At 43.2% G+C, this 25,506-nt stretch overlaps 1 protein-coding gene across 10 annotated transcripts in view; it reads left to right on the forward strand.

Annotated features, from left to right (window-relative positions):
• Positions 1-25,506, forward strand: part of LOC115120378 (F-BAR domain only protein 2-like) — an 84,614-nt gene that overhangs the window by 51,204 nt on the left and 7,904 nt on the right. For 4 of the 10 annotated variants that reach the window (XR_010463755.1, XM_065017341.1, XM_065017342.1 and 1 more), the window contains exons 9-23: positions 4,617-4,661; positions 5,007-5,073; positions 5,355-5,379; positions 6,005-6,061; positions 6,139-6,199; positions 6,392-6,567; positions 10,379-10,403; positions 11,071-11,118; positions 11,656-11,698; positions 11,865-11,962; positions 15,141-15,253; positions 15,691-15,823; positions 17,840-17,951; positions 22,140-22,295; positions 23,704-23,836. Coding sequence is in view for 9 of the 10 variants with exons in the window: in XM_065017341.1 (XP_064873413.1) it covers positions 4,617-4,661; positions 5,007-5,073; positions 5,355-5,379; positions 6,005-6,061; positions 6,139-6,199; positions 6,392-6,567; positions 10,379-10,403; positions 11,071-11,118; positions 11,656-11,698; positions 11,865-11,962; positions 15,141-15,253; positions 15,691-15,823; positions 17,840-17,951; positions 22,140-22,295; positions 23,704-23,836 (1,292 nt within the window). In the remaining variant the exon portion in view is untranslated. Of the gene's footprint in view, positions 1-4,616; positions 4,662-5,006; positions 5,074-5,354; positions 5,380-6,004; positions 6,062-6,138; positions 6,200-6,391; positions 6,568-10,378; positions 10,404-11,070; positions 11,119-11,655; positions 11,699-11,864; positions 11,963-13,204; positions 13,286-14,080; positions 14,663-15,140; positions 15,254-15,690; positions 15,824-16,519; positions 16,607-17,193; positions 17,254-17,839; positions 17,952-22,139; positions 22,296-23,703; positions 23,837-25,506 lie in introns of all 10 variants that reach the window. The other 6 variants (XM_065017344.1, XM_029649307.2, XM_029649313.2 and 3 more) reach the window with 6 other exon arrangements.

The following is a 25,506-nucleotide window of genomic DNA, read 5'->3' on the forward strand; positions in this document are numbered from 1 at the left end:
TGCTATACGCACGCACACGCATACACACGCATACACACTCACACACACACTCACACGCATGCATACACACTCACGCGCACGCATACACACTCACGCGCACGCATACACACTCACACACACACTCACACGCATGCATACACACTCACGCGCACTCATACACACTCATGCGCACGCATACACACTCACGCACACTCATACACGCGCATACACACTCACGTGCATACACACATACACACACACACACGCATACACACACAAACAGACTCTTTGCTGTGTTTAGGCTACAGACTGAACTAAGCAGCCAGAAGCGAGCTCTTTTGGGGATGAAGAGCTCAACAGTGACTCTGTGTAAACTATGACATGCTACGGTAAGCAAGAGAAATCTTACAATATATATAGTGTTTTCCATTGTGGCTTACCCTGGGGCTTGCAGCCCAGCCCATCACATCAGGTAGGCAACACAAAGGGGGGTGTTTGTGTGTATACAAACGGTGACCCCCGACCCCTGTGTCCAGATGGGGCGTCTGAACAGCGGCGGCCTTCATTTGTTTTGACAGCAGAATGAATTGAGGGCTGAAAGCAGTTGTAGAATTCCTCTCCGTATCAAGCTGTTCATTAGAGATCTCACCGTGGCCTAGGCCTCGTCATAACAATAACCTGCCTGTCCCTTGATGAAATAGCTGAACGGATGGCCGATCCTGTGCCTTTAGAGAGAGAGAGGTTGAATAAACTTTCTACCACAGAAACTGTCTCAAAGTGACACGCTGCTAGGCAGGGGGGTTTGTAGTGTTCACTGATATCCAGCTGAGCTGTGAACTGGCAGCGAGCCAGACACGCAAACCCCTCCGCCCCTCTTCCTCTCTCTTTCCCGCTCCGAGCTCATGTGAAGCATATGCAATTTAAAAAGCCATCCTCCGCTCATGCGTGACTGCATGCTTCCCTCACAGAGGGAGGAATAAGATAAAAGAACCTCTACATAAACAGTCATCTGTCTGTTTATGAAATGTTTAAACAGATCCTAATGCCAACTGTGCAGATTTAGGTAAGATTGGCATGTCTGGTGTAGGTTTTTACTGTAGTCAGTGTGTGTAAATATTGTCAGATGTAGGATGCTGTCAGCGAAAGGTTCCTGCCCTGTGCTTCCATTTTTGTTGCCCGTTTTGGTCAGTCTTCATGTGGAGGTGCCTAAGTATGGTCTTCAGACATTATTATTCAAATGTGTTTATTATTATTGTCTTAGAATTGGTGATTATGGGTATTTAGCAACACCAGCAACTGCTGATTACTGTAGGAGGTTATGGTTCCCTCTTCAATAGGTTAACTATACCTGCTTGTTGTCAATGTTGTGTGGATTAGGGATGGAGCAGTGGGCAGGTCTCTCTCGTTCTCTCTCGTGAACTAGTTATTTGATGAGCGTGGAATTCTTTTTGAATTGGAACGGAACACGCACACACAAACCGCAGTCACATCAGTGTGTGTTCGCCGGCTGTGAAAAGCTAACCGGAGCGGGCCTGATATTGCACAGTAGAGTAGATTGGTGTACTTTATCGACGTCACTTGGTGTACTTTATCCACGTCACTTGGTGTACTTTATCCACGTCACTTGGTGTACTTTATCCACGTCACTTGGTGTACTTTATCCACGTCACTTGGTGTACTTTATCCACGTCACTTGGTGTACTTTATCCACGTCACTTGGTGTACTTTATCCACGTCACTTGGTGTACTTTATCCACGTCACTTGGTGTACTTTTTCGACGTCACTTGGCGTGATGCGTGCCTCTCGTGACTTACCGCTTCCCTGAGCTTCTCCAAGCATGTCGAACGATGCATTTTGCCCACAACTGACATTCTCTGGGGAAGACTGCATGGAACTGCTGTTGTCATATACACTGCACTAATATATCATTAGCTTTGTTTTTTCAGGTCAAGACATTTTTTAGTGCCATGGAAATAAAATCTTGCCCGAGGCTGGCCTACCCTCTCTTCTCTCCCTCCATGGTGTCGTGTTGTGCCCTGGTCGTGTCGTGCCCTGGTCGTGCCCTGGTCCTGTCCTGGTCGTGTCGTGTCGTGCCCTGGTCGTGTCGTGCCCTGGTCGTGTCATGCCCTGGTCGTGCCCTGGTCGTGTCGTGGTGCCCTGGTCATGTCTTGTCGTGCCCTGGTCATGTCTTGTCGTGCCCTGGTCATGTCTTGTCGTGCCCTGGTCGTGTCGTGCCCTGGTCGTGTCGTGCCCTGGTCACGGTCGTGTCGTGCCCCTGGTCTGGTCGTGGTCGTGCCCTGGTCGTGGTCGTGCCCTGGTCGGTCGTGTCGCGCCCTGGTGGTCGCCCTGGTCGTGGGTCGTGCCCGTGGTCCTGGTCGTGTGCCCTGGTCGTGGTCGCGCCCTGGTCGTGTCGTGCCCTGGTCGTGTCGTGCCCTGGTCGTGCCCTGGTCGTGTCGTGCCCTGGTCGTGTCGTGGTCGTGCCCTGGTCGTGTCGTGCCCTGGTCGTGTTCGTGTCGTGCCCTGGTCGTGTGGTCGTGCCCTGGTCGTGCCCTGGTCGTGTCGTGCCCTGGTCGTGTCGTGCCCTGGTCGTGCCTGTCGTGGGTGCCTGGTCGTGTCCTGGTCGGGTGTCCCTGGTCGGGTGCCCTGGTCGTGCCTGGTCGTGCCCCCTGGTCGTGGTCGTGTCGGTCGTGCCTGGTCGGGTCGCGGCCCTGGTCGTGGTCGTGGTCGTGCCCTGGTCGCGGTCTGGGTCCCTGGTCGTGGTCGCGGCCCTGGTCGTGTCGTGCCCTGGTCGTGCCCTGGTCGTGTCGTGCCCTGGTCGTGCCCCCTGGTCGTGCCCTGGTCATGCATTAGCTTTTAAGAAGATAAACGCTCAAAAGGGAACTTGGAACAGATCTGTGTTGTGACGAAGAGGCTGTGTATTCACAGACCCCCTAGCTTTCTATATCAACAGACAGAATAAATAACGTAGTTAACAAAATAATATTAATTCCATGTATTATAGACGATACCACTCTAACCGTGTATTCAGAGGAATTGATTTATAACTCATTGATTATTCATCTATTTTTATGTTTTCACTTAAAACAAAGTAAAAGTCATAATTTCACACTCATCGTCTTACTATCTTTACTTATAATAACTGTAAGACAATAGCTTTTCTAACCGTTGACTCTAAAATCATATGGGATCCATTGATTGACACGTATATTCATCCTGAGTGTTGATCTTGGTTTCTCTGCTGCTTTTTCAGTAGTGTGTGTGTGTGTGTGTGATAATGCATATCCAACCCTATGAAAACCCCTCGTTAATGTGTTCTCCAGACGCTCTCGAAGCGAGGCATTCCAAGTGCAAGAGCTCGGAGGTAAATATGTAGAATTGATGAACATTAAATTAAGCATGATCTTTGTTGTTTTTCTTTAGGTTCTTTCTCAATTTCTATATAAATAATTGTTGTTTTTCTTGTGAAAATCAGCGTCTGGTTTGGCTCCAGATTAGACCAAGGGCATTCCTCCCAGCAGATTTGGCAATTTCTTGTTTTTAAAACATATCTATTTATTAAATTATCATTATGCATTATCATTGTGTTGGAAAGATTGAGATGGCACCAGCTCACAAGCTCTGTGTGTTTACTCAGAGTGTAGTGTAGCCTTATGTGTCTGTGTGTGTGTGTTTACTCAGTGTGTAGTGTAGCCTAGTGTGTGTGTGTGTGTGTGTGTGTGTGGCCTTATGAGCCATTCTGTGTGTACTGAAGGGCAGGTCAGGTCAGTGGGTTCTGTCTGTCCACCTGGCATAGTTTGAATGCCAGGTGCCATTTTAGTTGATTGGTTGTTTTAGAGCGGTTTGGTCTCTGTTGTGCAGGTTTACAGTAGGCCTATGTAGAACTTAAATTCTGTCTCTGAGATCTGTGTCCGTCCATGAGAAAGTGTATGTGAGAGAGAGAGAGGAAGTGACTGAGGAATAGTTTGTGTGGAACATGCTGTAGTGTGTGTGTGTGTGTGTGTGTGAGGGAGAGGAAGTGACTGAGGAATAGTTTGTGTGTGGAACATGCTGTAGTGTGTGAGAGAGAGGAAGTGACTGAGGAATAGTTTGTGTGTGGAACATGCTGTAGTGTGTGTGTGTGTGTGTGTGTGAGAGAGGAAGTGACTGAGGAATAGTTTGTGTGGAACATGCTGTAGTGTGTGTGTGTGTGTGAGAGAGAGAGGAAGTGACTGAGGAATAGTTTGTGTGTGGAACATGCTGTAGTGTGTGTGTGTGAGAGAGAGGAAGTGACTGAGGAATAGTTTGTGTGGAACATGCTGTAGTGTGTGTGTGAGAGAGAGGAAGTGACTGAGGAATAGTTTGTGTGGAACATGCTGTAGTGTGTGTGCTGCACTACAGTGTATCTTATGTGCTGTAGTATTTTCCCCTGGTTCAGGATAGTCACATCTTGCTGATGGCTACCAGACACTGTGTTGACTCTGCCATTGACCCTGTCTGCCCTCTGGGTTTAGCAGAGACCACTTAGTTTAACATGTGTGTGCCAAGCTAGACCCTCTGTTCCTGCCAAGCCGTGTGTGTGTGATGATAGGTTGTGTGTGCGATGCGTTTCGGGCACTGCCAGCAAATTAACCTAAATTAGTGTTTTCTGTATTATCAGGTCCTATTGAGTTTGAAGAATGCAACACTGCCATCGCCACTGAAGGCAAGTCATACACACACACACACACGCCGCGCTTGTGCCCTTATTTTCTATAGTTTATTCTCTCCTCAATGGAAAAAAACAGACCAACAGAAAACACTGTGAAATTTCATAAAAGTCGGACTTGATATTTTTCACACCTAAATGTGTGGGAACATTTTAAGTCTAAACGTTTTAAGTTGTCTGGCCACTTCTCCAGCTCTGCTGCAGAACATCTAAAGAAGTAAAAGTGTTTCATAAAGGGATTTGATTTATCCGATTTTCTTTTTGGTTTGGAGTTGTCATATTTGTCTAATAAAATTGAAGAAATCTATCAGACATTTCTCACATACTTGGGTTTGTTACTAGGAGCCAAACCCAGAAAGAGGAAAACATTTGCGATCCGCCGGAAAGACAACAAGGACACAGACTCGACGTTAGTTACTTATACTTTTAAACTTGATTTCTAAAGGATGTATAAGTAGTTTATAAACTGTCCATTGTAATGATTTCCTTTCCACTGCCTGGAACTCATTTAAGATGGCTTAATGAACAGTCTCTAAATTCTGTTTCAAATCATCGAAGATTAGTATAAATCATGTTTAGTTTTATTAGGGTTGTCTTGATGATAAATATTAATTCTGCATCATTGGCCTGAATTCAGAGAATATAAAATGAGTCTGAAATGAAACGTTGTTTCTTTTTGGTGGGTCTCAGGGAGTCGACAGAAGTTGAACCTGCTGTGAGTATATTTCCAGTTACATACTCTCAAATTGAATTGATTTGAATCACATTCATTTAATACTATAATGTGAATACCAATTTTATTGGGAATTACTTTGTAATATTATGCAATAGTATTGCAATTATTATTCTCAAGTACATGTAAAACAGTATGATATCTACACTGCCATGTTTCCTTTCTCTATATCTCTCTCTCTCTCTCTTTTTCTCTTTCTCTCTCTGTTTCTCTCTCTCTCTCTCTTTTTCTCTTTCTCTCTCTGTTTCTCTCTCTCTCTCTGTTTCTCTCTCTCTCTCTGTTTCTGTCTCGGTCTCTCTGTTTCTGTCTCTCTGTTTCTGTCTCTCTGTTTCTGTCTCTGTTTCTGTGTGTGTCTGTCTCGGTCTCTCTCTCTGTGTGTGTCTGTCTCGGTCTCTCTCTCTGTGTGTGTCTGTCTCGGTCTCTCTCTCTGTGTGTGTCTGTCTCGGTCTCTCTCTCTGTGTGTGTCTGTCTCGGTCTCTCTCTCTGTGTGTGTCTGTCTCGGTCTCTCTCTCTGTGTGTGTCTGTCTCGGTCTCTCTCTCTGTGTGTGTCTGTCTCGGTCTCTCTCTCTGTGTGTGTGTCTGTCTCTGTGTCTCCTCTGGGCTGTAGAACAATACCAATGGAGTTCCTCCTGGATACTATGGCACCATAGACTTCCAAAACGCTGTGAGTCTCACACACACAGCAGGAAATGCTTAAGTGCATTACTAAGTGATGCATTACTGTTGTTGTGTTTGTTCTAGAATGTCCCCACGGTTGATGAAGATGGCTTCTGCATCAGACCGGAAGACCGCAACCAAAATGATATCCTTCCTCAATACTCACACTTTAACACTGTTAAACCTTCCAACACTGTCTTCAAACTCTTCTTATCATTCCTTCATCTGCTGGGGTTGTGATGTCCTCTGTTGGCCTTGTTACCATATTGCCATACTGTATAGCCACTGATCTGGCTTGGTGTTATAATCCGTTCTGCTTCCTTAATCCGTGATCCACATGCCAAAGAGAACTCGTTCTATTCGTCGAGTGACTCGGAGGACGAGGATGAACCCAGGAAGTTCCGTGTGGAAATCAAGCCGGTGGCGCCCAACAACAGGACGCAACAAAGCCGAGCCACCATCGACCAACTCAAGGCCTCCATTGGAAACATCAGCCTATCGCCACCAACCTCGGTACTTCAACTCTGTACGACTTCATTTGATAGAAACCTGTTGCTCCACAATTCTGTCAGATTGCCAGAGATTCCAAACACACATTGGAGAGTAGACAGACACACAAACTGATCAATATAACAATCAATACTTCCTCACCTCCCACCTTGGTGAAGGAGTCCTTCACACTTGTATATTGGATACACACTTGGATAAGGTTCAAATCCTGTATCCTACAACATTAATATAGAAAGTTGCACATACATCACTACCGTTACCACAGAAATACATCTGTAAGCATGTAGAAAGAGATCAACGTTCTGATGTATTGTATTGTCTGTAAAGATGTTTCCTCCGTACACTTCAGCTACACCCATTCACTGACCTTAGTCTACTCTCTCTCTCTGTTTGTCTGAGGGGCAGTTCCCCGTCAGTCTGTCTGTCCCTTCTCCTCTCTAACACTAGAGGGCAGTAGTACATTGCATTTCCACTGTAAGATCTGGGAATGGTAGAGTCATAAAGCCCCCAGACTCATTAGACGGTATCATACATATTTGACCGTCATTTTTGCCTTATTCTGTTCTTTTGCCTGTTTGAACCATTGTCTCAACTGTCTAAGATGAGTCACGGTGGACAGTAGGAGTGATTGAGCTCATTCAGAAGGTTCATTTGGGAGTTTTTCTTTAAAGATTGAAATCTCCATGCATGAGTCATAATTCAAACAATATTTAGTATTTGTTTTTCTGTGTTTGACCGGTAGGGTGAAAATGTATCACAAATAGTCTTCGGTTTTGGTCACTTGTTTTCTCTCTTGCTGTACTTGAACACAACGGTTGGCGCAGGTGGAATGGACGGTTCTGAACAGTCTGTTTAAAAGCAGTGGTACCACTGCTGTACAACTAGTTGCATGGTGTTACAGTAGAGTCAGTAGTCACACCCCACTTCACCCTGCTGTCACGTAATGGGATGAGATGGCATGCAGAGACTGTCAGAGCTCCAGCACGCAGAGCCTGACCTTTAGGCCTGGAGTTGACCTCTCCATTTAACTTTGACTGACTGACTGGCCATATCATCTCTAAATCTCTGAGCCGCGCTCTCTGTCTGCCTGCTCAGGGTGGAAATAGTGCCTGCCATTAAACTTTAAAACAGTAGTGTGTGTGAACAGTCCGTGTGCTGCTTCAGAAGGAGGTTGTGTGAGCTCCCCCATTTCAGCTAGAGTCCTACCACTCTAAACGACTGTCACGGAATCTCTATCTTTTTCTCATTGACCCTCTCTCCCCCTTGGTCTACCATGCTCTCTCTATCTCTCTATTGGTATTTACTCTTGTTTTATTAGGGCGTTTTGCTGCTGGGTTTGGACATTACTTGTATGTGATTCTTTATGGGGTTAGTCGACCATTACATTTGAGTGTTTAGAAGTATTTTTTTCAGATGTTTTAAATAAGCTAATTTTTTTGGTTTTAAATGGAATGAATGAACTTTGGTGAGAATTCCTACGTTTATGGAGAATTTCTTTGTTATTTTTAAAGCATTAAGAAGTTTCTTGAGGAAAAACATTCTCTGGCTTTTCCAAGGCCTGAAATTCGGATTTGGTTCATTACAAATGAGTTTTTGCTCGACAGCAGGACTTAACATTTTCTCAGTCCAACGACAAACAGCAGCAACCTCTACTGTTTCTTTTTTTCTGTTTGGACTTTCACCTAAATACCGGAATATTCCCTCCGTTTTAGTTTATTGCTCCCTCCTTCATATCTTAAGTATTTTCGTTCCACCTTAATATTGACAGAAATGTTCTGCGCTAAATGTTCTCTAGTTAAAAAATCTAGGCTAATGAACGTTGCATCAATTTCTTGCCTTTTTGTCTTTTTCTCCTTATCAGTTCCCTTCTGTGCTGTTTGTTCCTTTTATTGAAACAGCCGGAATGGTTTATGTGTGACTGTGTGTGGAGATCTGTAGTGTGTGTGGAGATCTGTAGTGTGTGTGGAGATCTGTAGTGTGTGTGGAGATCTGTAGTGTGTGTGTGTGTGGAGATCTGTAGTGTGTGTGTGTGTGGAGATCTGTAGTGTGTGTGTGGAGATCTGTAGTGTGTGTGTGGAGATCTGTAGTGTGTGTGTGGAGATCTGTAGTGTGTGTGTGTGTGTGTGTGTGTGTGGAGATCTGTAGTGTGTGTGTGTGGAGATCTGTAGTGTGTGTGTGTGTGTGTGGAGATCTGTATGTGTGTGTGTGGAGATCTGTGTGTGTGTGTGTGTGTGGCGGGCTACAGCCGTAATTGAACCCATTTGTTGCTTAGTGCCTGTGGGACTAAACCCAAGCCTCACAGCACCACGGCGCTTTGACGCTTCAGCTGCCTCCCTCTAAACCCCTTCTGTTCCTCTCCTTCTTTCTCCCTCTCCTTTTTTAGTGTGTCAATAAAGGCTTTATTGGAATTGATGGTCTTAGTTTCCATTGGGTCACACAGAAGTACATCAGATCTTCTGTTGGTTGCAACTGTTAGTGTTTGAATATCTCTCTCCCTCTCCTCTCTCTCTCATACCTGATTGATGGCAGTGCGGGGTTAGATACTGTGTCCTGTCTGTTCTGTACAGCTGCATTTTTCACCCTAGGTTTAATGTCTGGTATGTGTCTGAGAAGCTTAATCCTGTGATTTACTGTCTCTTTAAAATTGATGTGGAAAAAGCCTCTCCTCAGGGAATAGTTAATAATACGTTTTTCAACATTTCCATGTATCAATTCTATTTTAGTTCGGGACAGTTTTTTGGTATTGTGAGTACCGTACCCCACCTGATAAATATCGCCTGTATTGTGAGTACCGTACCCCGCCTGTATTGTGAGTACCGTACCCCACCTGATAAATATTGCCTGTATTGTGAGTACCGTACCCCACCTGATAAATATCGCCTGTATTGTGAGTACCGTACCCCACCTGATAAATATCGCCTGTATTGTGAGTACAGTACCCCACCTGATAAATATCGCCTGCATTGTGAGTACCGTACCCCACCTGATAAATATCGCCTGCATTGTGAGTACCGTACCCCACCTGATAAATATCGCCTGTATTGTGAGTACAGTACCCCACCTGATAAATATCGCCTGCATTGTTAGTACCGTACCCCACCTGATAAATATCGCCTGCATTGTGAGTACCGTACCCCACCTGATAAATATCGCCTGCATTGTGAGTACCGTACCCCACCTGATAAATATTGCCTGTATTGTGAGTACCGTACCCCACCTGATAAATATCGCCTGTATTGTGAGTACCGTACCCCGCCTGTATTGTGAGTACCGTACCCCACCTGATAAATATTGCCTGTATTGTGAGCACCGTACCCCACCTGATAAATATCGCCTGTATTGTGAGTACCGTACCCCACCTGTATTGTGAGTACCGTACCCCACCTGATAAATATAGCCTGTATTGTGCATATCTCTGTTCTTAGAAAGTGTTATTTAGGAAGTAAGTTATTACACAAGTGTTGATTCTGAAAGAGTAACACATTGAGGAACGTTGAGCTGTCATCTTAAATAGGTGTAGTTCGAGATGCTGTGTACAGGCAGAAGTGAATTGACCCTGCACTACTGAAGATTGGTTCCATCTAGGACCTATGCCAAATCACCTACTGTCTGTTATAATAAAGGCATCCAAGTACTGACAAGATCATTCCAGATACAACCATGTTTTACGTACATTAACTTCTGATATTCATTTTGTCTTTGTACGGTAAAGTATGTTTTGGGACTGTTAGTCTTTTTTTTGTGGAGGATGAGGGCTGAAGTTCTGTGTGTCTTATCCTATCTGTAGTTAATTAATGTGTGTTTCTATTCTCAGGGTCAGATGCGAAGGAACCAATCCAGTGAGTATTTTATTTGACACCCCTCCCCCACCTCTCCTCCTCCTCTGTTTGATGGCTGTGACTATTTTTGACTTTTTAACTTCATTTTTCTTGCCTCGGGTCATTCTTAAAGAAAATAAAAAATCCTAGCAACCTCGCCAAAACCAACATATCCCCAGCTAAAGTAAACTTAGTTTGTTTTTTATATGTGTGTATTTGAGAGGGGACTCCTGTTCCTCCTCTAAGCTATAGTAAGATTGATTGCTTAATTGCTTGTTTTTATTTTGCATGTCAGAAATTATATTTTTCCTCCTGAGTTTTTGGCTACAATTTGTATATTTTGCTGTGTTTGATTTTCTGCTCGAACAAATGAATTAGTTTTCTATAAAGGAATGCAACAAGTCACGTGTCTCAAACTGTGAACTATTAGTGGATGTTAGCAAGTAAACCATGAAGAAATAAATATATCACAAATATATTAAGTAGCATTATACACAGTTTAAATAACATCACTTTATTATCCTTTGATATTCATATTACCATCATATCAAGTTATAGTTTTAAAGTATTTTATCAATTTGATAAAGCTAAGACTGATAATGCAACTTTTTGATAGAGTTTAAGGCTGATACTATGTATATTTGGTAGAGTTAAGAGATTCATAGCCATGTGTTTTAAACATGCTCAGGGCTGTCAGGAATGCATTCCCACTCAGCGATAGGCTCTCAGGTGCTAGGTGAGTACTATACGTACCTCTCTAGTCAGTCTGCCCCCCCCCCAAACCACCACCACACCCACCAAACATGCCATACCAAGTAGACCTCTACACCCCCACCTCAGCTCCCCTCCACCCTGTGGTTAATACTGTACTCTACAGCTAAAGCTAACACAAACGAACATGCTAGCTAATAAAGCAGTGCTTAAAAACAATGATCTTCAGCAAAGCTTTTCTAACACTATCTGTTTGCCACAGTCGCAAGGAGCTACGTAGTTTGATGTAGATCTGAAAATAAAATGGGTTATATTTGGGACCAATCGAGGAATGTCTTGCTGGGTGGGGAACCTCTGCTACTGTACAAATAACACATTAACACACTAGTTTGAGCCACACAGAGAGCACTGCAGCCCTATCCTGTAGCATGGGCTCTCTTGCTCCCTACAGTGTGTGTTGAAACGCCTGTCTGGGTGGGGGGTTATGGGACAGGGTGTTCCCTCCACCTATGTAACCTTGCAGAGGTTAAGGTTGTTATTTGTATGTTCTCTTCTCAACCAGGTGATGAGTTGGGAAAGGCCAGGATGTCAACATATTTCAATGAGTAAGTACAGGATAAAGATTCTCCTAACTATTACAGATACAAATTGGCTCAAACACTTGATACACACACTTGATTGCCATACTCTCACTGTTTAGTAATTGCTCTCATTTCCACATCACTTTCTCCCCCTTTCTCTATCCATCCCTCCTCTCTCTCACTCTCTCAGCAGTAGACCTGCTCTCAATAATGACCTTCTCTCACTGGATCCGTTTGGCCCCGCCCACACCCTAAGAGGCTCCTCCCCCTCAGTGTCCTCATCAACAGGTAAGCCCCGCCCTTCAAGCGTAACAGAGTGTTTCAATGTATTCCTATGGGTGGCTGGGTGAGGTCGGTGCCGACCATGATGGGGTTCTGTCTGGATAATTTGAACTCTCTTTATAAATGGCTTTGGTTTTCACTATTACCTCAAACTACTACTGATACAGACATGACCCCACATAGTTAAATAAAGATTAAATGATATTCAAAATGTAAAAAGCTCCACATGCAGGCTAGGTAGTCCCCAATTCATGGTAATTTTACTGTTTACTTTTTTTTTTTTTGCGGGCTGGTTTTGGGTGCTGGTTTTGGGTGCTCACTCCCAACCTAAACGGAACGTGTGTGTCTGTGTCACTGAACATGTTTTGTTTGTGTGTTTATTGTTGATAGGACTTTCTAATAAGTCATGTAACCTTTTTGCTTATTCTTTTGCAAGTTTGACATCAAGTGTCATGTGGAGGTTTTGCCCATTTACTTTATTTTATTTACAGTTTATTTTATTTACAGTTTTGTTATTCAATTAACTGTCTTTTAAGCTTTGTTCTTTTATTTGATGAAGAATTATTGTTACAGTTTTGATTAGTATGCATTTGGCTGTGGGGGGCTTTATTTGCATTTGTAAGTACACGTGTGTTTAGTTTATTTTTCATTTCCTTTACATCCCTCTTTCTCTCGTTCACACTGTCCTGCCTCTCACTCCAGTACAGATATGTGAAAAGATGGTTTCAGTGCCAAGGTTTATGTAGTGTGGAGTCTCTTTGTGTGTCTGTGTGTGACTGACTGGTTGAAATAGTTACGTTAGCACTGACCCATTGCCTGGGCTAATCGTAATCCACAGTTAATTGGCACCTAGTTTGGGTCAGAGGGTTGGCGAAAAGGCCTATTGGCATGTATGTTGTCAAACACTATCTCGTTATTGTCAAGTTCCTCCTTAAAAGCCAAAAAATCAGTGTAAAGTCCCCTGGTTATGATACTGTGATGACTCTTAAGTCCTTTAAAGACCTGTTTAAGCTCTCTGTGTAAAACAGGCATTACCAGCCATTAATACACATACAACACATTCATGAACTGCAAACATGCATCTGCTTTGGAGTCAGTCATTTGGCAAGCCTGAAAGAGATGATTAGGCTCTAGTTTTATTTGATTATGTAGGGCTTTCTGACTTTGTTCTTTTGCAGGTAGTTATTTTAGCCGATCTCTGTGTGTTAACCCTCCTTTCTCCCCCTTTCCCCCCGCCTCCTCCTCCAGACATCGACTCTCTTTTCCTCTCCATACCTCTCTGTCCTCTCCACATTAACGAGTCCCCTGCATTTCTGCCAGGGGAGGCAGGTAAAATGTTTGCCCTAGCTGCACCCATTTACACCAGTGTTTTCTGTGCGGTTGCGCTGTACTGAATCAGTGTCCGACTATCTAACCTCGCTGACAAAAAGCCTTAACATTGCATCAGTCTTATTCAGTTGCTTGTTGTTGGTGTTTGGTGATTCTTTTTCTCCAATGTTTGCGCCAATTTTCTCCAATCCACTCTTTTATTGTAGGATTTCAGTGATGGACTGTTAGTTGTAGTTGTGTATACTTTGTTCAACCAATCCAATGAGGAAGATGGATAACTGAATTAGTGTTGGATTGAGAGCCCTGCCTAGATAAGCTGGGAGCGCTGTGTGGCTCTGCGTGTCTGCGTGGTGTGAGGACCTAACACTCCAAGTCAGAGTAGCTGATATCCTCTCAACCAGCTGTAATCCTCTAACACTATTTATTACCAGTTAAGACTGAAACATGCCAGGAATTCATTCCTGTCACAGCCCGACACTCGCATTGCCTAATGTTGCTCAGAGATTGCATAGGATTGCAGTTCACAGTGAACTATGCCTACACCTGGCTGTTCCATAGATGGAAACTAGTTTAATTATAGTCATCTGTAGATGGGCATCCCCAAGCCTTGTTCTTTGAGTGATTTTTTTTTACTAGTTTGTTCAGTATAATGCAACAGAAATCATTAAATGACGTAGGAATGTAAAGATGTTTGCATGAGTATCTTTGTAAATGTTAGCTAGTATGGTTCCTCCTTACTCTGTGGTATAGGTTCATCACTCTGCCCTGCCCTGGACTATCATGTGCCATCAACAGATGAGGAGGTGTTACAGCAGGAGTTCTCCTCTCCCCCACTGGCAGACGGCCTGCAGCAGGCCAAAGGAGAGGTCACCCCTCTACCTTCCTCCACCACCACTACTACCACCACCACTACCACCACCACCTTCTCTCCATGGAACTCACCAGCTGACCCCTTTCTGGCCCTGAAGCCCATCCCAGCCCGGGCCCAGAGGACCCCCATCACCCGGCAGGATGAGCCCATAGAACCAACCCCAGACCCAACCAGCGTGCCTCAGGGAGAGAACCAGTCTGCCTTTACCAGGTCCCAGAGCCAGTGGATCGACGTCAACCACGACTTTGTGCCAGTCCGACGCCAGCAGAGCTGCTGTCCGGGTACAGGTCCGGTCAACCGCGACCGGACCCAGTCTAACCCTCCTACCGGCAGGCCTCAGTCTTGCCGGTCCATCTGTTTCTTCTCTGATGACCCTGCTGATCCCTATAATAAGATGGCGCTGAGCAGTGGGGTTGTGGAGGTCAGCACCTCCTCTGTCCCTGAGGTCTTTTCAGCACTGACAGTGGGGATGGTGGCAGCAGCAGCAGTTAGCCAGGCACACAATGGTAACCTCTAGCATGGCATAAACTGTAGTAGTGTCAAGTTCTGCCTTTGCCATTTTTCTCTTTTGTACTACTTTTTAAAACCATTTTTTTCAGTTTCCAGCTTTTATAACTATTATTTTATTTCAACCTTATTTACAATATGTTTGGTTGAATAATGTATTTTTTTTAATTGAATGTGTGTTTTGTTTTTGTTTTGAGGGGCATATGCTTGTCTGCCTTAGAGAATTGTTAACACAGTTTTGTGAGTGATCGGAATTTTGTTCTGTATTTTATGATTCAGAATTTGTGCATGTCTTGACTTCTGTGTTTGCATGGTTTTGCATTACTTTGAGTGACTCAGTGATGTTTAAAAAGTAAAAAATGCACTGAACCTGTTAAGAATTGTATCAGAAGTATATTACATATAGTGCAGCATGTTTTACCTCCTCATACCCTGGATTCTTAGTCCTTTCCTTTTTGTCCCCCCTCCTCCCTGCAGTGCCTGCCCTGCCCAGACCCACTACCCCTCAAACTGGGGCCATGGTGGCTCCTCCACGACCCTCTTCCAGACCCAAACTACCCACAGGAAAACTCACAGGAATCAATGAAATTGTGAGTACCCTCCCAGTATCAATCACAATTCAGAGTTCCCTCCCAGTGTCACTCTCCACCGGAGTACCTGCCCAGCGGCAATCTCCACCGGAGTACCTGCCCAGCGGCAATCTCCACCGGAGTACCTGCCCAGCGGCAATCTCCACCGGAGTACCTGCCCAGCGGCAATCTCCACCGGAGTACCTGCCCAGCGGCAATCTCCACCGGAGTACCTGCCAACTATCCGATAGAGAATCTGCAGTATCTTCACTAGACTTAGAGAACTTAAACTGTGGGCATCAGAGTATTGATTTGTGGAACCATTCTCTATTGATTCATGATAATAGACTACATTTATTTTTTATTTTTTTGCTCTTGTTATTTACACTGTATGGGGTTAATTAGTGGAATCCATTACCATTGGTTGATTTCTGGGTTTGTGCTGTCTAACCAACCAGGTGCGGCCGTTCAGCCCGACCAAGACGTTGTCCAACGCCAGTCCTCCTCCGGCTGCTCCCCTGGCCCGGGCAGAGAGCTCCTCCTCCCTGTCCTCCACCGCCTCTCTCAGTGCCTCCAACACACCCACAGTGGGTAAGGATTAAGGACATAACCAAGCTCCATCACCTCCTCTCTCTACGGTCTACTCTTCACTTCTCCTCTTTTCAGTCTTCTTCTCTCCATTCCCCTCTTCTCCTTTCACCCCCTCCCCTCTCATCCCTCTTCTCCCTTGTATTCCCTTTCCTCTCCTCCCTCTCGTATTCCCTTTCCTCTCCTCCCTCTCGTATTCCCTTTCCTCTCCTCCCTCTCGTATTCCCTTTCCTCTCCTCCCTCTCGTATTCCCTTTCCTCTCCTCCCTCTCGTATTCCCTTTCCTCTCCTCCCTCTCGTATTCCCTTTCCTCTCCTCCCTCTCGTATTCCCTTTCCTCTCCTCCCTCTCGTATTCCCTTTCCTCTCCTCCTTCCTCTTTTATATAGTCCCTCCTCCCTCTCGTATTTCCTCTCCTATCTCTCGTATTCCCTTTCCTCTCCTCCTTCCTCTTTTATATAGTCCCTCCTCCCTCTCGTATTTCCTTTCCTCTCCTCCTTCCTCTTTTATATAGTCTCTCTCCTCCCTCTAGTATTTCCTTTCCTCTCCTCCTTCCTCTTTTATATAGTCCCTCCTCCCTCTCGTATTTCCTTTCCTCTCCTCCCTTATATATTTCCTCCACTCTCACCTAACCTAAACCCACTTCTTGTCTTTAAACCTTATTGGGTTTCTCTCCTTCCCTCACTCCCCTCCTCCTCACAGGGCCTGAGCGTATCTTCCGTCCCTCCCTCTCCTCTCCGGAACCAGAGTTCCTCCTTTCTCCCTGTCCTCTGTTTCTCCTCAGCCAAAGTGAGTCTCCTCTCTTCCTCCTTCTCCCTCTACTGCAGTGGTTCCTAACCAGGGGTACTAGGACCTGGGGGTACTTGTTCTATCCACAGGGGTACTAGGACCATGGGGTACTTGGTCTATCCACAGGGGTACTAGGACCCCATGGGGTACTAGGTCTATCCACATGGGTACTAGGACACCTGGGGGTACTAGGTCTATCCACAGGGGTACTAGGATCCCTGGGGGTACTTGGTCTATCCACAGGGGTACTTGAGAAGACCAATTAGACCATAGGCCTACTGTTAAAATGCACAAAGGGGTACTTCAGGGGAACTCCAGGTAGAGGATAGGTGCAGTGAAATGTGCAGTTCTGCAGGGTCATCCATCTCACCTGCCCAGTAACATCAATCTCACCTGCCCAGTAACATCAATCTCACCCGCCCAGTAACATCCATCTCACCCGCCCAGTAACATCCATCTCACCCGCCCAGTAACATCCATCTCACCCGCCCAGTAACATCCATCTCACCCGCCCAGTAACATCCATCTCACCGCTTTCTGTGACTTTTTGGTTTCTTTCCTATTATTCTTTCGTTGGGCCTTTAAAGAGGATGATGGTTTCATCGGGAAGCTGCCCACCGTTGAGAAGTGCTGTGAAACGCCTGCAGGTAGGGCGTGTGGTCAATCAGCCCGGACACGCGCCTATTTGTGACACACTAACAACGGCCACTCGGATTTGCTGTGTGCTCGCCAATGTCTGCCTGCTCATGAAAAATATATCTTGTTAAAGTGTCTCTGTCAGCGTAATCAACATGATAACAAGTTCAGCATGGTCGTGTTCTGTTGAATAACAAATAACAAGTTTGAAGGTAGGAAGTTCATTCCAGTATTTAACTTTCTTACTCAAAGATCCCTAACAGTTATTCATTCAAGTGATGAATGACTTAGTAATACCTCCTCTTTTATTCAAACAAAATCTAATTCCTAGACAGGTATGATTATTTTAGCATGTAATGCCTTGGATATTTTGAAATGGAATTGTTCCTCATGTTCTTCGTAATGACTGACCTTATTTGGTAACTTAACTGTGTGATGCTTTTGATGTTGAATTGAAATGTACTCTTCAATAATAATAACAGTACACTCATTCCATCTCGTTTGGTCTTACTCTCTCTTCCTCTCAACCTGTCCCGCTCCCTCTTTACCTCCCTCACTCCATTTCTCCACCCCCCCTTCATTCCCTCCCTCTCTCAGGGACGTCTCGCGGTCCCAGCCCAGTGACCCTGGCGTCCCAGGATGCCTTGCCCATTGCGGTGGCCTTCACAGAGTCTGTTAATGCCTACTTCAAAGGAGCTGATCCCGCTAAGTGAGTCTCACATGACCACCTACAGCTCAGAGAGCTGGCCCCAGCCTGGGTCTGACACACACTGCACGCAAGCCAACACACACCTCACACGTACAGCACCAGTCAACATTTTGGACACACCTACTCATTCAAGTTTTTTTCTTTTTTCTGTTTTCTACATTGTAGAATCATAGTGAAGACGTCAAAACCATTAAATAACACATATGGCATCACGTGGTAGCCAAAAAAAAGTGTTAAACTAATACAAATATATTCTTCAGAGTAGCCACCTTTTGCCTTGATGACAGCTTTGCACACACTTGGCATTCTCTCAACCAGCTTCACCTGGAATGCTTTTCCAACAGTCTTGAAGGAGTTCCCACATATGCTGAGCACTTGTTGGCTGCTTTTCCTTCACTCTGCATTCCAACTCATCCCAAACCATATCAATTGGGTTGAGGTCGGTGAATGTGGAGGCCAGGTCATCTGATGCAGCACTCCATCACTCTCCTTCTTGGTCAAATAGCCCTCACACAGCCTGGAGGTGTGTGTTTGGTCATTGTCCTGTTGAAAACAAACCAGGTGGGATGGTGTGTGCCTTGAATGATGTGTGCCTTGGGATGATTAAGTGTGCCTTGAATTCTAAATAAATCACAGATAGTGTCACCAGCAAAGCACCATCACACCTCCTTCTCCATGCTTCACGGTGGGAAGCACATGTGCAGTTGGAACCACGTGGTTTCTTTGCAGCAATTCGACCATGAAGGCCTGATTCCTGCAGTCTCTTCTGAACAGTTGATGATGAGATGTGTCTGTTACTTGAACTCTGTGAAGCATTTATTTGGGCTGCAATCTGAGGCTGGTAATTCTAATGAACTTATCCTCTGCAGAGGTAACTCTGGGTCTTCTTTACCTGTGGCGGTCCTCATTAGAGCCAGTTTCACAGCACTTGATGGTTGTTGCGACTGCATTGACTGACCTTCATGTCTTAAAGTAATGGACTGGCATTTCGATTTTCTTATTTGAGCTGTTCTTGCCATAATATGGACTTGGTCTTTTACTAAATAGGGCTCTCTTCTGTATACCACCACTACCCTTTTACAACACAACTGATTGGCTCAAACGCATTGAGGAAATAAATTCCACAAATTAACTTTTAATAAGGGACACCCGTTAATTGGTTGAGAGAATGCCAAGAGGGTTCAAAGCTGTCAAGGCAAAGGGTTGATTACTTTTTTGGTTACTACATGATGTCATATGTGTTATTTCATAGTTTTGATGTCTTCACTATTATTCTACAATGTAGAAAATAGTAAGAAATAAAGATAAACCCTGGAATGAGGAGGTGTGTCCAAACCTTTGACTGGTACTGTAAACACACATACCACTACACACACACCGTGAACAGCCATTGGGGCATACACTGGGCATATACTAGAAACACCTTCCTAATATTGAGTTGCACCCCCTTTTGCCCTCAGAACGGCCTCAATTTGTCAGGGCATGGACTCTATACCTGTCAAGCATTCCACAGGGATGCTGGCCCATGTGACTCCAATAATTCCGACAGTTGTCAAGTTGGCTGGATGTCCTTTGGGTGGTGGACCATTCTTGATACACACGGGAAACTGTTGAGTGTGAAAAACCCAGCAGTGTTGCCGTTCAAAGGCACTTAAATATTTTGTCTTGCCCATTCACCCTCTGAATGGCAGACATACACAATCCATGTTTCAATGGATTACAAGGCTTAAAAATCCTTCTTTAGGCCTCCCGAGTGGCGCAGCGATCAAAGGTGTCATTACAGACTTGGGTTCGATCCCGGGATCTATCACAACCGGCCGTGGTCGGAAGTTCCATAGGGTGGTGCAAAATTTGCCCAGCATCGTGTGGGTTAGGGGAGCGTTTGGCCGAGGGGGGGCTTTACTTGGCTCATTGCGCTCCAGCGACTCCTTGTGGCGGGCCAGGCTCCTACAGGCGGACCTAGGACATCAGTTGAACTGTGTTTCCTCTGACACATTGGTGCGGCTGGCTTCCGGGTTAAGTGGGCACGGTTTGGCGGGTCATGTTTCGAAGGACGCATGACTCAACCTTCGCCTCCCGAGCCCATTGGGGAGTTGCAGCGATGAGACCAGATCTAAAATGGGGAGAATAAGGGGAAAACATTATAGAAATATGAATCTTTCTTAAACCTGTCTCCGCCCCTTTATATACACTGATTGAATAGGATTGACATCAATAAGGCATCATAGTTTTCACCTGGTCAGTCTGTCATGGAAAGAGCAGTTCTTAATGTTTTGTAAACTCATACTGGTATTCAACTCGTCCATACACGTAATATGTTTCACAAATAATTACACAGGCTAAACTTTGCTCCATATTTCACACTTATCTTACACAAGCCTGACGAGCCGCTGGGCCTCTCTCTCTGTCTCTCTGTGTGTGTGTGTCAGGGTTTCCGTTAGGAAAATGTGGTGCTGGACATTTAACCGGCAGCATTTTAATTTACCGGACATTTAAGAAATGTACCGGACCCATGTGCATTGGCTGAGTAACCTGATTAGGACGTCCCCCCACAGGGCTCAGAATGACAGAAATCACATTTACTTTATGGTATTTCATCTTAACACAACATGCAACTCAACGATGGAATGGTTTGCGTCCTTCTTACTGACTTCCAAAGCGCAGTTTGAAGATGTAAGAATAACTGTCCACATATACTTTTCCTCAGCCAACAAGATGAGTAGCGAACAGCAAAATCACTGGCCCATGTCAATCTACTATCCCCCGGAGTAAAAAAGTAGACATATTCTATTGGTCATCTTGCCATTCTGTGCGAGAAAATATATATTTATAAGTGCAGCAATGTGCACAATGCAGTAGGCTATGCGCACATGTGAGCGGTTTCATGAGATGAAAATATCAGTGAGAAATTTAGAGAGAGGGAGAGATCTAAAGACTAGCATTGGCTACTGGCCAATTAAATACATTTGATTTGAAAAGCAATAGAATGTGAGAGAAATGAAATAGGCTACTGGTTTCAATGGCACATGGAAGTCTTTATAAAATAATTGCCTGTGTATTAGACTATTGAAACCAGTAGCCTAGGCTATTTTGAAGCAAGGTAAGACATTCCACGTAATATGTAGTAAAATGTTCAAGTTTAAAGTAATTAAAGCATATGTTTTCAAAATACATAGTACCTCCAGCTCATTGCAAGGTGGTGTGTGATGCGCTGAAGCCTCTGCCTAGTTGCATATGCACTTGAATGGGAAGTACACTGAAATGACCAATAATAAAAAATAGTAGCTCTTTTTAATCGTGGCCATTGTTTTTAACATGCAATTGCATTTAGAATTGCTGCTCAATTATTGGGCTTATAAAAGTATGTTTCACTCCAGCAGCAACAAACAGCTGTTTGATGAGATGTAGAAGCTCTCGTGCTACATCGTATTTCAATCAATGAATAGGCTGAAATGCCCCTTTTCTTTTCTCCCTGACAATTGGCTGGCGCCAATTTGATTTATTGCATTTTATTTTGGGGGGGGGGGGGTCAAAATCCATCTATTAGCGGTTAACGGAAACCCTGGTGTGTTCGTGTTTGTGTGTGTTTGTGTGGAATGTTTTAGATTTTGGTAGGCCGACACCATTCTCTCAGAGTGGATAACCCACACGGGGTAGATTATAGTCTGGGGCAGAGAAAACATACACTCCTTTATTGGTTAACTGCTGTTAAATCGCTGCTGTGCAAAAGGCTTATTTTTGCAGGGATTAGCGAATGGAACATAAGCATTGCAGTGGACACACAGGGCAGGGTTGAGGCTTGCACATGGACCACACTGCAGCAGACTGGGATGGGCTTAGACCAGTTGGTCTGGTTTAGATCTGGACTAAGGTAGCCTTGGACTCGGTCTAATTTAGACTTTGGGCTCTATTTAATAGATGTAAAGGTCATTTCCGATTGAGCCGATAATGATTTAATAGAGCTCTTGGACTGAGTTGAACTGGCTCTAATTTAGACTTGGACTGATTTCTATATCACTGGACTAACTAAAACTGAGACTGTGTGAACTGCTTCAGGCTATAGAACTCTGTGGTAGACTGGACTAGTGGATAGAGGTTTAAAAACCCTTTGTGTGCTGCTGTGCCCCTCAGCGGCATAGGGAATGTCACGTTTAACCCTTAATGTGCTGTCACTCCTTTACTCTATAGGTGCATAGTGAAGATCACAGGTGACATGACCCTGTCCTTCCCCATGGGTATTATCAAGGTGTTCACCAGTAACCCCTCCCCTGCTATGCTCACCTTCAAACTGAAGAACACCTCCAAGCTGGAGCAGATCCTCCCCAACCAGACACTACTGTTCAGGTGAGTGGAGAAATTAAAATGTTCAAATGATGTTTTATTCACAGTTGAGTGGTTAAACACTCAGACAATGTTTGAATTAACCTGATGGATGTGTAGTTACCATACAGGTGTGTAGGACCACAGAGAAACATTCAGCTAATGATTAGTACTTATTCTATATCAGTAAAGACCACATTCCTGTGTGTGTGTGTGTGTGAAGAAACAAAGGAAGTCAAACACTGTTTGTAAACCGAACTGGAGCATGTCAGTCTATCAGGGAGCCAGCCAGTAGGGAGAGATGGGATGAGAGGGACAGAATGGAGGGTGGGGGGGATTTCATCACTCATAAAGCTATCATTCTCCTGACAGGGAACTATTTTCCACCATTCCTCCTCAGACATCAGTTTCATAACAGGCCATGTCTTCAAGAGTGTTGCATCAACTTTCAACAAGTTATCACCTCATTCCCCACACGCTATCACCTCCTTCCACACACGCTATCACCTCCTTCCACACACGCTATCATCTCCTTCCACACACGCTATCACCTCCTTCCACACACGCTATCATCTCCTTCCACACACGCTATCACCTCCTTCCACACACGCTATCACCTCCTTCCACACACGCTATCACCTCCTTCCACACACGCTATCATCTCCTTCCACACACGCTATCACCTCCTTCCACACACGCTATCACCTCCTTCCACACACGCTATCACCTCCTTCCACACACGCCATCACCTCCTTCCACACACGCTATCACCTCCTTCCACACACGCCATCACCTCCTTCCACACACGCTATCACCTCCTTCCACACACGCTATCACCTCCTTCCCCACACGCTATCACCTCCTTCCCCACACGCTATCACCTCCTTCCCCACACGCTATCACCTCCTTCCCCACACGCTATCACCTCCTTCCCCACACGCTATCACCTCCTTCCCCACACGCTATCACCTCCTTCCACACACGCTATCACCTCCTTCCCCACACGCTATCACCTCCTTCCACACACGCTATCACCTCCTTCCACACACGCTATCACCTCTTAGTTAAAGCTTCTTGTTGTGTTTTCTCTGGTATATCCAGCATGTATCTTGCCATATCCATCTGTATTAGCAGTGAATTGTCAGTGTGAAAGTTTGAGACGTCCACCTAAGTTAGACTCTCTTTGAAGAATGGATTCCTTTTCTTCCCTCTTTTCTTTCTCTCCTTCTTGCTCTGCTTTCTCTGGATTCCTACCCTGTGTTTCCTACCCTGAAACCACATAGCTGGACTAATTGAATCAAATTGAATTCATGATTTAATAGCTGGGTGGCAATAAAAGGGTAATTCTTTCCGAACTATTGGAGCTCTGTACAGATCCACCAGGCAGAGCAATGAATAATTGAGTCATCGTTTTCCTATGTGTGTGATCCAGTGATCCATCGCAAAGTGATGCTCATACCAAGGACTTTTGGTTCAACATGCAAGCTCTCACATCGTACCTCAGGAAAGCCTCAGAACAGAACCCTGCTGCATCCTACTACAACGTTGACATCCTCAAATACCAGGTTGGTCCCAGACTAAACTAAACCATCGTTAGTATACTGTGACCCCTATACCATACACTCACTCTTGTAGTAATAATGCAAAAGTCCAAAAGTCAAATGTTTTTTGACTCCAAATATGACACACTTATTACCATCACTTTTGAATTTGTAAATGTATTTATTTAATGTATTGTGAATGTATTTATTTAATGTATTGTGAATGTATTTATTTAATGTATTGTGAATGTATTTATTTAATGTATTGTGAATGTATTTATTTAATGTATTGTGAATGTATTTATTTAATGTATTGTGAATGTATTTATTTAATGTATTGTGAATGTATTTATTTAATGTATTGTAAATGTATTTATTTAATGTATTGTAAATGTATTTATTTAATGTATTGTAAATGTATTTATTTAATGTATTGTAAATGTATTTATTTAATGTATTGTAAATGTATTGTAAATGTATTTATTTAATGTATTGTAAATGTATTTATTTAATGTATTGTAAATGTATTTATTTAATGTATTGTAAATGTATTTATTTAATGTATTGTAAATGTATTTATTTAATGTATTGTGAATGTATTTATTTAATGTATTGTGAATGTATTTATTTAATGTATTGTAAATGTATTTATTTAATGTATTGTAAATGTATTTATTTAATGTATTGTAAATGTATTTATTTAATGTATTGTAAATGTATTTATTTAATGTATTGTAAATGTATTTATTTAATGTATTGTAAATGTATTTATTTAATGTATTGTAAATGTATTTATTTAATGTATTGTAAATGTATTTATTTAATGTATTGTAAATGTATTTATTTAATGTATTGTAAATGTATTTATTTAATGTATTGTAAATGTATTTATTTAATGTATTGTAAATGTATTTATTTAATGTATTGTAAATGTATTTATTTAATGTATTGTAAATGTATTTATTTAATGTATTGTAAATGTATTTATTTAATGTATTGTAAATGTATTTATTTAATGTATTGTGAATGTATTTATTTAATGTATTGTGAATGTATTTATTTAATGTATTGTGAATGTATTTATTTAATGTATTGTAAATGTATTGTAAATGTATTTATTTAATGTATTGTAAATGTATTTATTTAATGTATTGTGAATGTATTGTAAATGTATTTATTTAATGTATTGTAATGTATTGTAAATTTTTATTTAATGTATTGTAAATGTATTTATTTAATGTATTGTAAATGTATTTATTTAATGTATTGTAAATGTATTTATTTAATGTATTGTAAATGTATTTATTTAATGTATTGTAAATGTATTTATTTAATGTATTGTAAATGTATTTATTTAATGTATTGTGAATGTATTGTAAATGTATTGTAAATGTATTTATTTAATGTATTGTGAATGTATTTATTTAATGTATTGTAAATGTATTTATTTAATGTATTGTAAATGTATTGTTTTTGGTGTCATATCTTCCTTATGATTTGGGAGACAGGCACAGGAATGTGTCATATTTTATTTATTTTTTCTTACCCAAATTACGGCGTACCGTGTAAAGACACGGGGACGATGACCAAACAAACACCGTACAAAACACAGGGTAGGAACCCAAACAAACACTGTACAAAACACAGGGTAGGAACCCAAACAAACACTGTACAAAACACAGGGTAGGAACCCA

Source organism: Oncorhynchus nerka, linkage group LG4 (assembly GCF_034236695.1).
Source record: "Oncorhynchus nerka isolate Pitt River linkage group LG4, Oner_Uvic_2.0, whole genome shotgun sequence".
NCBI classification, from domain to species: Eukaryota; Metazoa; Chordata; class Actinopteri; order Salmoniformes; family Salmonidae; genus Oncorhynchus; species Oncorhynchus nerka.